Genomic DNA, 10904 nt, shown 5'->3' with positions numbered 1-10904 from the left:
TCTGTTTGTTTCACATTTCTTCTTTATGACTACTGTTGTAATAAATAATTTCTTCTGAGCATTTCCACAAACCCACGCGGGGAGAGAGTTAAACTACTAAAACTAATTAAGCACAAAGAACAGAACTACAAAGAAGAGCATTTAGCAACCCCGAAGGTCATAAACAAGGAGGATGACCAGGAGGACAGCGGATCATTATCACCTTCATGTGAGATCTGTTTCCTGGCCCTAAGATTAGCATCCTAAGATTACCATATAGAAACCTACTTCAAAGAAGCTTGCACACTATTTTTATGGCCCAGGATGCCTGCCTGGCGAAGCAAGAAGCAACTGGGCTGTGTACGTGACAGGAGGAATGGGCAACAGAGGGAAAAGGGCATGAAAAGGGCACGAATGTAGAATCTTATGGGATTTAATCAGAAATTATCGTCAATATATCAGACCCAGTCAACACAATGTCTTCATCGTGGACACGGTGGCTTGATGTATATTTTATAATTCCTCATGGTAATTCCATCTGATCCCTACAGTACTCTCATTTTGACTCAAGAAAATCACCACCGGGGGAGGGGATAAATACAGTTGTAATTGGGAAAAATAAATACAGTGGTACCTCAGTTTTCAAACAGCTTAGTTCTCAAACTACTTGCAACCTGAACTCTTCAAACCCAGAAACGAGTGTTCCAGTTTGGAATTTTTTCCGGAAGCCGAACATGTTCTGTTCTGAGTATAACTTCCTTTTTGAGTGCCATACTTCTGTTTTCCTTGTGAGGGAAGGCAGGCCGGACGGCAAGTAGGAATGGGATCGGGCTGCTCCGCTAGGCAGCGTTGTTGCTTGCACGGGAAGAGGAGCTGGATCGAGGCTGCTGAGCTGGGGAGGGACAGGCTCAGTCACCCTTTCCGTTGAGGGGTTTGAGGCTGCACTCCCCTCAAGGGAGAATTTTAAAGAAGCCCCCACCTCCGCCTCAGATCCCCTGCAACCCTGTGAAGGCAGCCAGGCTGAATAGTTGCTGGGGTTGGGGAAGATGGAGGCAGCCCAGAAGCTGCATCTGAGAGCCCCTGCACCACTTGAAGGCAGCCAGCCGCTCCTCAGCGGATCTCTCAGCGCAAAGCCTCCACTTCTGAGAGATCTCCACCCTGTTTCAGATGTCTTCCAAAAGTTATGTAGTTCTTTCTCTCTTTAACATCTGATATTGGGGGGCGTGTGTTCCACAGGGAGGGTGCCACTACCGAGAAGGCCCTCTGCCTGGTACCCTGTAAATGTGCGGGAACTGCCAGAAGATCCTGACAGTAAGAGCTGTTTGACAGTGGAATTTGCTGCCAAGGAGTGTGGTGGAGTCTCCTTCTTTGGAGGTCTTTAAGCAGAGGCTTGACAACCATATGTCAGGAGTGCTCTGATGGTGTTTCCTGCTTGGCAGGGGGTTGGACTTGATGGCCCTTGTGGTCTATTCCAACTCTATGATTCTACGATTCTACCCTCGGAAGTGGACCTCCGTGATGATGGGGGGATATTTTCTTTTCCTTGTGTTAGATGGATGTTGAAACAAGGTGTGATTGACATGGGTGTGTCTGGAGCACAAATTTCTGCCCAACACCACTCCTCTTCCGGGACATACCTGTGATGTTTTGATGACCCACTGAGAAATGTGTTGTGGGAACTATTAAAAACCCGTGTAATCTTTGTTCTGGACATTTTCTTTTTTGCTCTCCTTAGAGATTGAGACCTTTGTTGCAACAAATAAATGATCAGGCCTTCTGGCCACTGATTTGCTTCCTCATTGCTTGCCTCCCATCTCGCATTTTCTGATCAATCCAGCATCCGCAGGGCTAGACTCCAGCAAAGTTGGAAAGCTCCGCCGGGGCTGCTGCTTCTGTCCTCTCTGGCCAACGCAGCCTCCTGCCCTGCCCTGGCACCTGGCTGGAGAAGCCCAACTGCGGCTATTGGGACGACAACTGGGACAGGTAAAGCCAAACATCTTCAGGCCTCTTTGCGGGCAGGCGAAAATCGCTCATTTCCCCCCGAAATATAGTCCGGCCCCCAACAAGGTCCGAGGGACAGTGGACTGGCCCCCTGCTGAAAAAGTTTGCTGACCCTGATCTAATAGATCCATTGTTGTAAACATATCAAAAAAGTATTTGGTATTTTGCCTTCTTCTGAGACACTTTCCCTCAGTGTTCTGTCATAGTCCAGTGATACCACTCCATTAAATTCACCCATAATAATTATATTTCTGCCATAAACCTCAGACATACTTTCCTCCAGTAGTTGGAAGAAATCTCATGTGAAAAGTGGCTCTGAATCTGAAAGTCCCAGTCCCAAATCTTAATCCTGCCACCCTAAGATATTATAAGCAAGCCCCACATTCCTCTTTCCACCAGCAATAGACCGGAAAAGGAGGAGGGGCGTCAGTGGAGAATCCCCCCCCCCGCCCTTTCTATTGTAGACAAAGAAAGCGGACTAATCTGGAGCCAGGGAGGCGGAGGACCAAGAGGTAAAGGGGGAGAGGGGGGGATAAGAGGGGAGGACAAAGAGACCCCCCCAAGGAAAGCGCCCTCCCTGGGGCCCGTCGACAGGGGCCCCGACCCAGGCCCCGACCCAGGTGGGAAGGGGGGACCCAACACCTGCAGGGCTGGCCTTGCAAGATCTCCTGGGCAGCAGCAGCACCGCCAGACTCCCCTTTCTCTTTCCTGGGGGGCCGAGAGATGCTCAGCTGCCCTGCCCCCCCCCCCTGGAGGCCTTGGCGGGAAGGGGAATGAGGACCCCAAGCAGGGGTGGGGCTGAGGCCCCCCATTCTCCCGGCTTCCCCCTGGCAGGAATCCCTGGGGTCGTGGGGCGCCTGGTTGGGGAAACGGAGAGAGGGAGTCCATGGAAGGGTTAATGGAAGGGGGAGGAGCCTCGACAGAGACCCCTCCCCTTCCAGCACCCCTGACCCCCCTTCTCCCCCCCTTCCCTGATGACACTACCAGGTTATCTTATTCACTAGGACTCATCTCCATACTTTGGATTGTCCTGAATACCACCATTTGGTAGCCTAGCCCAAACCCAAAAGTCCTGCTAGGATGCATCTTGGCTTGCCTGCTGATGAAACTGAGTGTGTGAGGATTGATAATATTGTCATTTATCCATTTTAGACCCCTAAGTAGTAGCAGCTGCCAGGACATTGTCCTGTTCGCCTCTGTATAGTTCCAGCCTTATTTCAGACGTTGTGGTAGATTGCAATCAGGGTGGATTTGATATAAATCAAATTGATTTCAATCACAATTTACAATAAATCACTAGTCAGTATGATTCTATTTAAATCAAAAATTTCTGATTTGGTTACACTATTAGAAATACACAGACAATTATGAAATCATGCTGAGGTTTAATAAGTTAACTGTCTATATTTGGACAACATTTCTGCTGTAATTTATTGGAAGGAGAAAAATAATCATTTCCTTAATTACAACTTGAACAATTTATTTAACTAAAACAATAATATTATAGCATGTTGGTAAAAATATTTTTTTAATATAAAAAACAACAACCAAGCAGGCTGAGTTTTAGCGCACATGAAACACTCGGAACTTAAGCATTTCACCACCTCCACTACCAGCCACCCCTTTGGACTGGCTTCTGCATTCAGGTGCCTATTCTGTACAGTTAAGTGTTAGTGCGGTTGTTGGAACCCAGTGGGATTGGGAAGAGGTTGCCAGCCCTGAAGAGCCTTCAGCGCTTGCCTCAAGTCTGACTTGCACAATTATTACACAAAGACCCCAAGATGTGTGGAGTATTCTGCTCACAAGGTTGCACTTTCATTTTTACTGCTTCACACTTAGCTACTTGTGCAAATCTCTTCCACTGCAAACCATCTGTTCATTGAACCTCTTGGAACTTAGAATTTAAGGGGTTGATTCTGTGTATATAAATCTGCAAAGGAACAATGGGATTAAGGTTTTCTGTCAACACTGTATGTTTATTTTATAACATTTTTCCTGTGAAGAAAAGGCATGTTATCTCTGCAGACACAAATTCACACTTTTGAGAATGGCAAAAACAAGCACCTGTGACAATATCTTCTCATTAGAAAAACTTCCCCAAATAATCTTACAGAATTCCCCCACCTCCCGCAGAAGCCGCGCACCCTTTGAAGAGCACGCCGCTCTTGGGGGCTTTTCCCTGAGGAGGGAGAAGGGACTGACTGGCTGCGTCAGTCCCTTCTCCCACCTCGTAAAAAAGCTCGCAGGAGCCGCACGCTCCTTAAAGGGTGCGCAGCTCCTGTGGGCTTTTGCGGGAGGTGGGGAATACTCCCAGAGCTTGTCGGGGCTGGCGGGGGAAGCCCGGGATGAAGACTCGCTGCTGCCCTGCGGAGGCTTCGCGGGCTACCCCAGAAGCCAGAACAGCTAGAGAGAGCACTGCGCAGCGCTCCCTCTAGCTGTTTTAGCTTCTGCCTTAGTGGCGCAAAGCCTCCGCAGGGCACCAGGGAGCTCTGCTCAGCGCTCCCTTTAAATAATATTTTTATTCTTGAATTCCCCCTCTAGAAACTAGGTGCGCCTTATGATCAGGTGCGCCTTATGGAGCGAAAAATACGGTAGGTAGGAGAAAATAACAGAGGCCAACCAGAGTATATGGAGAAGCAAAGCGGCTAGTAAGCCTGATCTTTATTGCAACAGTGTCCCCTCCTTACCACAACCGGGAGGGAGGTGTGCAAGGCCTTATATAGTCTTTTGAAATTGCCCCCCCAAGACCACCCCCCCCCCAAATATCATACAGAAGGAGACTGTCTACAGCAGGAATAGATCACAGGAGGCGGTCTACAGCAGAAAACCTGTCCTCAAGGATACCTGTTAATGGTCACTAACTGCATTACCTGGGCAGCCTGGCCATTCTTTTGTGATGGTAAATACTTTAGTTCCTGAATCCAGGTCACAGGCTCACCCTGTTCATCCCTCCTTAAGGCAGTATTTGTAAGCACAAAGACAATGGGAAGGCTTCCATTTGCCTCCTTTACTGCAGAGGAATATTTGAGTACATTTCTGAGCACAATTCAAAGTGTTGGTGCTGACCTTTTAAGCCCTAAACGGCTTCAGTCCTGTATACCTGAAGGAGCGTCTCCACCTCCATTGTTCAACTTGGAAACTGAAATCCAGCGCCAAGGGCCTTCTGGCAGTTCCCTCATTGCAAGAAGTGAGGTTACAGGGAACCAGACAGAAGGCCTTCTGGGTAGTGGCGCTTGCCCTGTGGAACGCCCTCCCATCAGATGTCAAGGAATTAAGCAGCTATCCTATTTTTAAAAGACATCTGAAGGCAGCCCTGTTTAGGGAAGTTCTTAATATTTAATGCTGTATTGTTTTTAACATTCCAATGGGAGCCGCCCAGAGTGGCTGGGGAAACTCAGCCAGATGGGCAGGGTAGAAATAATACATATTATTATTATTATTATTATTATTATTATTATTATTAGTCTGTAGTGCTCAATGTTTAGGTATAGTAAATATTAGGATTTAAATAGAACTTGTATGTTATAGCGGGGATATGTTATAAGATAGTCTCAGTGTATTTTAGAAAGGAAGTTATGTAAAGGGTTTTTTGTGTTTGATCCGTGTTTCTGTGTAAATACTGTGTGTCAGACTGAGAATGTCATCAGGAAGGTCTAGGAAAGGGTGCACCTGATTCTGAGCATCAGAAATGAGCGTGGAAAGAGTTAATATCATAAACCTACCGGAATCGGCCCCCTCCCTTTGTAACAAGCAGCTGTAGGTCTTTTGGGATTTAATTTCAGCTCATGAAAAGTTGGGCACGTGACCCGGAAAGCTGCCTGGCTCCCTCCGTCTGAAGGCGGAGATATGCACAACACGCCATAGTCAGATTCGGCTGGACTTGCCATGGGAAAGCAGAAGGGGCAACCAAGGAAGGGGGAGACAGCCAAAGAAACCTGCTCTCACACAAGTGCCCCCCCTGCCAATTCCGTAACATTAGCAAAGCCCAAGTTCAAACCCCAGCCCCTATTTAGAAGAGGCCCCCGTAATGACGACACTGGACTGCCCTTTACGGTTGCCCTAAGTTACTCTTCCAAGTCCCAAAAGCGTGTAGCAACTCCGGTCTATTTTGCAGGGCTGTTGTAACGGGGACACCCTACGCCACCGCCCAGGGCAGCCCAAAGTGACGTATAACCAATCGTTGTTGTTGTTGTTGTTGTGTTCCACGGTGAGACTCCAAGGTCTTCTGTGTCATCTTTCCTGTGCAGTGGACGCTCAGGTGGCGAACGTGATCCGTGCGGGAGGCACATTCACAACCCGCAGCGCCGCGTCTGCGCATTTGTGGGTTGCAATTTGGTGCATCTGCACATGTGCAAAGCGTGATTTAGTGGTTCTGCACACGCGCGAAACCTGGAAGTAACCTGTTCTGGTACTTCCAGGTTTGGCGCAGTGCATAAAATCGAAAACACACAACTCGAAGCATCTGTAACCCGAGGTATGATTGTATTTTGGAAGGCAGCGGGAAGGCTGTTCTCAGGGCCTGCTCCACTGTTAGGGGAACTGAGGCAGCCCCCTCAGGCAGGAGGTGCAGGGAGGGGCAAGGAGGGGACGGAGCTGAGTCCCATTTGGCCTGCCCTGATTTAACCCTCTATCCCAGGCATAGGCACCCTAAGGCCCATGGGCCGGAAGTTTGGAAAAACTTTAAAAAGTATAAGAACGCACATTAGGTAGTCAAAAAATAGTATTTGAAACAAAATGCTTATAAAAATAAGATAATTACTTAACATTTAGCTTCTGTTACACATTATATCCACATAAGTCAATAGAAAAGTATAAAGAGATGATGTTCAAGATGTGCCCTTTGGGAAATTTGGTTTTGGCAACCGCGAAACAACATCCTTGAAATCAACACTTGCAATGCGGAAGCAAACATACAAGATCCTGGTTTTTTCCTTAGATATGACACTTGTTTAGAAATTATTGTACACTAAGCGGGGCACTTTTATACATATCAATGCATCCCATGTCTTAGTGTATCAAAGTGCCCCAATGGACATTTTCAATGTCAACTAGCAATTGTTAATAAAAACACTGAACTTATTTGAAAATCACGTGTAATCCTGATTACTAAGTGGAATAACTTACCTTTGGTATTTTTAAATCTTAACTAAATGACGTAAAAAAGTGTTGGAACACTTTTACATTTCACATAATTTTTTAGTTGGTTCTCTCGTCAAATGCCAACGGCTAAACTGGCGGGCAGCACAGTCGCAACTGTTCTACTCACACATGTATAGACACATTTTGGTGATGTCGCAACACGAATACCATTTCTCGATATTGAAATATTGTTGGTGTGTCAATGTGCCCCACCTCCCCCATTCCGCATTTTCAGAGGAGGGGGAAGAAGGGGAAAGTGTGTCTCCCCAGATAAGACTCCCATCCTCCCTGGCCATGGGCCATCCTTACTTGGGCAGGTGGTACTTTGAGTCCAACCACATTTGGAGGACCAGAGATGCCTCACCTCAGTATAGAAGGTTCCTCTAGGGCTCAGTGTTACTTGGGAGTTGGTGGAACTGGATCTTAAGGGTTTTTGACAAATTTCCTAGGGATTATGATTGGTATCCAGACCCTAACATGCTAAATCCAAGGTGTCCACACTGAGCAGTTTATCAACCCTGCTGGCCGCTGGGGAAGACCTTCTGAAGGAAATGGTTTGTCCCCAAAGTTGCTTCCTTCCTTCCTCCGCTGCTGCTGCTGCCCACACTAAAGGAATGTCTGGATGAAATCCCAGGGATGTCTGCCTCCTATTACAAAGAGATCCAGTTGATATTCTAGAATAAATTGTGGCTAAGATTCTGAGTCACAATCTGACTGGTTTCATCTTCTTTCTTTTCTTTCCCACAATGGGTATTATTCACCTTTAATGCTCACCTTTTTCAGTGTCACACATATTTTTATCTTCTGATCTTCAGATGAAGAGAGGTATAACAATTTAATAAATAATTCCCAGTTGGAGCAGAGCTAGAATGTCCAGAAGCCCTTGGTCACCCAGGGCAAAGGAGGAAGAACAGTGAGAGAGGCCTGGACAGGGAATCTCCGCTAAGATAAGCCAGTGTCAGGAGGTGGGTGCGAGACCTGGCCGCATATAATTATTATAAATCATAATTGGGGTGGGTGTCTCAGTCTGGCCTTCCCAGCAGTCAGGCTCCAGCTGCTTTCCTTCTGCATCTCCAGCTCTCTCCATTCAATAATGCAAGGCTGAGAGATGGAGGTCCAACCCCAAGAACATTCTCCAACTGAGCACTCCTTCAACCGACCACAAGCACCAAGCCTTGTCACTAGACTTATATATGGGTCTCCCAAAATGGTCACAATGCACCTCCTGAGGCCAAAGGGACTGTGCAGGTGATTAATAAAGATCTAGAGGTCGAAGGGGACAAAATGTGGCCCAAGGGGTGGAGGATTATAGTTCAGCGGATGAAGAACCTCATGATGAATTTAGGATCCTGATTAATATTGGCCAGGTTCATGGAACATAGAGCAGCTCCCGTTCCTGTGAGAAACCACTTTTTATAAAACGTAAACCCCACAGTTCAACCATATTCTAAGATAATGCTGCTTCATTAATGCTTAATTAAGGGTTATAAAAGGCTGATGATGAATGACCATTATTTTACATTATTTCATTTGCCTAAAAATTCGGAACATATGGAAGACAGGAGAGATTGTACAAGACGTTAAAATAAGAGCAGGTGCTAATTGATGTGTGTAACATTCCTTTGTTCTCTTCCTAGAAAACAAATAGGATTTTCTCCCTACTCCACCCCATCGAAAGAAGACAATGGAGAAGGCAATCAGAATTCTGGTGGGCCATGTGAAATGGGAATAACGAAGAAACCATTTAAATACATGGAGTGTGAAAACAGAGAACATAAACAATTTGAAAGTATGGAGTGTGGAAGGAGCTTCACTGACAGTGGAAACCTTAGAAAACACCAACGGAGTCACACAGGGGAGAAACCATTTAAATGCATGGAGTGTGGAAAGAGCTTCACTGAGAGTGGAACACTTAGAATTCATCAATGGACTCATACAGGGAAGAAACCATTTAAATGCATGGAGTGTGGAAAGAGCTTCAGTCAGAGTGGACACCTTAGAATTCATCAACGGACTCACACAGGGGAGAAACCATTTAAATGTATGGAGTGTGGAAAGAGCTTCAGTCAGAGTGGAGACCTTAGAATACATCAATGGAGTCACACGGGGGAGAAACCATTTAAATGCATGGAGTGTGGAAAGAGCTTCACTACTAGGGGAAGCCTTAGAAATCATCAACGGCGTCACACAGGAGAGAAACCATTTAAATGCATGGAGTGTGGAAGGAGCTTCACTGAGAGTGGATGCCTGAATGCACATCATCAAACACACACAGGGGAGAAACCATTTCAATGCATGGAATGTGGAAAGAGCTTCACTGAGAGTGGAAAACTTAGAATTCATCAACGGAGGCACACAGGAGAGAAACCATTTAAATGTATGGAGTGTGGAAAGAGCTTCAGTCAGAGTGGATGCCTGAATGCACATCATCAAACTCACACTGGGGAGAAATTATTTAAATGCATGGAATGTGGAAAGAGCTTCACTACTAGCGGAAACCTTAGAATTCATCAACGGAGTCACACAGGAGAGAAACCATTTAAATGCATGGAGTGTGGAAAGCGCTACAGTCAGAGGGGATGCCTGAATGCACATCATCAAACTCACACTGGGGAGAAACCATTTAAATGCATGGAGTGTGGAAAGAGCTTCACTACTAGCAGAAGCCTTAGAATTCATCAACGGAGTCACACTGGGGAGAAACCATTTAAATGCATGGAGTGTGGAAAGAGCTTCAGTCAGAGTGGAAACCTTAGAACTCATCAACGGACTCACACAGGGGAGAAACCATTTAAATGCATGGAGTGTGGAAAGAGCTTCAGTCAGAGTGGAAAACTTAGAATTCATCAACGGAGGCACACAGGAGAGAAACCATTTAAATGCATGGAGTGTGGAAAGAGCTTCACTACTAGCAGAAGCCTTAGAATTCATCAACGGAGTCACACTGGGGAGAAACCATTTAAATGCATGGAGTGTGGAAAGAGCTTCAGTCAGAGTGGAAACCTTAGAACTCATCAATGGACTCACACAGGAGAGAAACCATTTCAATGCATGGAATGTGGAAAGAGCTTCACTGAGAATGGAAAACTTAGAATTCATCAACGGAGGCACACAGGAGAGAAACCATTTAAATGCATGGAGTGTGGAAGGAGCTTCAGTCAGAGTGGACCCCTTAGAAGACACCAACAAACTCACTCGGGGAGAAGCAAATAAATGTATGGAGTGTGGAAAGAGCTTCAATAGAAGTGGAAACCTTAGCAAACACCAGCAAACTCAAAAAGGGGAAACCACTTACTTATATGGAGTGTAGATAGCGCTTCAGTCCTGATGTTCTTACAAAACATCAATGGACTCACAAGGAGGAGAATATTTAAGAGTTGAAACCCAACAATCTAGCAACAAACTGAAAAAGCAGAAATGATTTGAATGGAAGGAGTGTGCAGGAAGTGCTTCTATTTCTTTATATGTATATAATTTTACATGCACAGACCATCGGCTGTGGGGAGGCCTGCAGGGCCTGCTCCCTTCCAGGGCCTTTTCCAAGTGGCCCAGGGGGCGTGGCCCAGGCCCTCTTTCCCAGCTATACTCCTGCTGCGGTGAGGCCTCGGACCATCGGCTGTGGGGAGGACTGCAGGGCCTGCTCCCTTCCAGGGCCTTTTCCTTTTTTTTTTTTGCAAATAACTTTTTATTGGAATTTACACAAATAAACATATAGATATATACAAAGTACATTTGAATAACTTATACATATTATGTCCACCAAATTATACAAAAATAAACACCTT

The 10904-nt window shown here is 46.1% G+C and overlaps 1 protein-coding gene across 1 annotated transcript; it reads left to right on the top strand.

The window, feature by feature from the left end:
- Window positions 1-2392: 2392 nt before the first annotated feature.
- On the top strand, window positions 2393-10698 carry LOC310756873 (uncharacterized protein). Its single transcript, XM_083601766.1, has 2 exons — window positions 2393-2492; window positions 8757-10698. Exon 2 carries the CDS (start codon window positions 8842-8844, stop codon window positions 10330-10332), a length of 1491 nt encoding a protein of 496 aa, XP_083457892.1. The 5' UTR covers window positions 2393-2492; window positions 8757-8841; the 3' UTR covers window positions 10333-10698.
- The last annotated feature ends 206 nt before the right edge of the window (window positions 10699-10904 follow it).

This window comes from Podarcis filfolensis, assembly GCF_964270895.1.
Source record: "Podarcis filfolensis genome assembly, chromosome: 2".
Classification (NCBI taxonomy): Eukaryota; Metazoa; Chordata; class Lepidosauria; order Squamata; family Lacertidae; genus Podarcis; species Podarcis filfolensis.
Note: the sequence above shows the minus strand (reverse complement) of the source record. Positions and strands in the feature narration are given on the sequence as shown.

Coding starts and splice junctions, on each gene's coding strand:
- LOC310756873 (XM_083601766.1), top strand. CDS start 8,842: ATGGGAATAACGAAGAAACCATTTAAATACATGGAGTGTGAAAACAGA.